The sequence below is a fragment of the Puntigrus tetrazona genome, chromosome 3, assembly GCF_018831695.1.
Source record: "Puntigrus tetrazona isolate hp1 chromosome 3, ASM1883169v1, whole genome shotgun sequence".
Taxonomy (NCBI): Eukaryota; Metazoa; Chordata; class Actinopteri; order Cypriniformes; family Cyprinidae; genus Puntigrus; species Puntigrus tetrazona.
In genome coordinates, this window is record NC_056701.1 from 4880327 (window position 1) to 4882326 (window position 2000).

General features: G+C 43.9%; 1 protein-coding gene across 1 annotated transcript in view; it reads right to left on the minus strand.

The window, feature by feature from the left end:
• Positions 1 to 2000, minus strand: part of LOC122342176 (nuclear factor 1 A-type-like) — a 43213-nt gene that overhangs the window by 36373 nt on the left and 4840 nt on the right. The window contains exon 2 of the mRNA XM_043235992.1: positions 421 to 952. Within this exon, the coding sequence (XP_043091927.1) occupies positions 421 to 952 (532 nt within the window). The remainder of the gene's footprint in view (positions 1 to 420; positions 953 to 2000) is intronic.

Sequence of the window (2000 nt, forward strand, 5' to 3'; positions counted from 1 at the left end):
GTGTGTGTGTGTGTGGTGTGTGTGTGTGTGTGTGTGTGTGTGTGTCTGGCCTTTACACCAGCTGGGAGAAGGCCAGCTGTCACCGCCACAATACACAATCTGACATTTATACACACAAACACAAACTATCAAAGCCATGCTTGCATTACGCTACACACACTACAGCGAACATACTCTATAAACCATTGCACACACACACAAAACTCACAAATTTCACAATTTCACACACACTCCTTCAAGTTTAAATCGCAACCACACAAACAACGACAAAGAAATAAACGCAACAAAGCCTGTATTTGCATATATTTGCATTCAAGCACATTTCTGGAATACAGCCCGGAACTGAATCGGACCGTGTTTCCTGAACCGGGTTACGCAGCGCCATGTTTCTGTGTGTGTGTGTGTGTATCCGTGACTCACCTGGCGTGTGGACAAAGTAGGCCAGATACAGGTCCAGTTCTTTGACGGACACTCCGATGTGGTGCGGCTGCACGCAGAGGCCGTGGTTGGAGCACTGCGGTGATTTGACCAGCCTCTCTCCGTCCGTGCTCTCCAGCGGGCTTCCCTTGAACAGGATAACCATCACCAGGTCCAGGCGCCAGACTTTGTCGGCTTGCCGCAGACAGTCGATGCGGCGGATCTTGCCCTTCTGGTCGGGGTTGGACAGCACGCAGCACGGAGGCTTCTTCCCCGTGATGGTGAGCACGAAGTCCTCGCGGAACTCCGGCCGGATGTCTTTGCGGAGCTTGGCGAGCAGACGGGACGCCCACTTCTGCTTGATCTCGGGCTTCTCGCCCAGGAGTTCGTCTTTGACGGCGCGCTCCTCGTCCTTCGTCATGCGCTTCTCGTGCTTCTTGAAGTACTTGCGTTTGCGGGCCTGAAGGTTGAACCAGGTGTAGGAGAACGCGCGGACGTGTGGCAGCAAAGCCTCGATGAAGGGATGAAATTCATCCTGTTGGATTAAAAAAAAACAAAAAAATGCTTTTTAGAGACTTTCGTGGAACTTAAAGAAAATGTTTGACAACTTTGGAGAAAGGATGCATTGATTGCAATCGCATTTATTCATCTGCAAATAAGTTTTGCCTTAAAAACGTCAAATAAAAGAGAATGCATACTGAATTAAGTCTATTTGTATGCATTTTAGGAATGTCAATAATTTTAGAGAGGTTTAAAAAAATATATATATATATTCTAAATTTAAATCAGAATATTCTTTCTGCATTCAGGTCTTATTTATACAATTTGTTTTCCTCAAGTACATTTAAATTGTTTAGGAAAAAAAACTGAAAAATACAGATTAAGAAAATTATTTTTCACATTGTTAAAATCAATTTAGTCCACATTACTCTCAACTTAAATAATACATTCTATTTAGCCTCCGTTTATCATTCCATTCCATTAAAGCCATTTGATTTGGTATAGATTTCAATGCCAATTTTCTGCTTTTAGCATCTAATTTTGACATTTCTTTCAGCGCTGAAGAAAACAAACAAAAAAAAGAAAATCAATCAAATCCATAAATAAAGACTGAATAGAACGTAAATGAAAAGCCATTATGAGAACGTGATCGATCATTATTTTCCATTTTCACAACAGAAGCATGCATGAAGCAAAATCCCCTTAAGGTAAGACACAATTATCCTACACAAATACAAAGACTTTCAATTAAATGAAAAGCGAACTCAAATAGAAAAGCTAAACGAGGCTCTTTTTCAGACAGATCTCAGCGGCTGTGCAGGAATTCCGGGATTCTGCAATTCACAGAAAGCAGCTTCTTTAGCTCAAGTCAGGCCAAGAAAAGCTTGGCGATCCCCACGGCAACGGAAGACTCATTCAGCTCTCCAATAATACCTTCACCACACAACGCTCAGTGACAAAGCCTAAACCGCGCCACGGTGCCCCAGTGCCAGGGCCGCCGTGCCCCAGACCCTCTCCGCCAACTCTCGCCACAACAAGACCGCGGTTAAACTGCGTCCCTTCAAGACCTGCCATCAAATCCT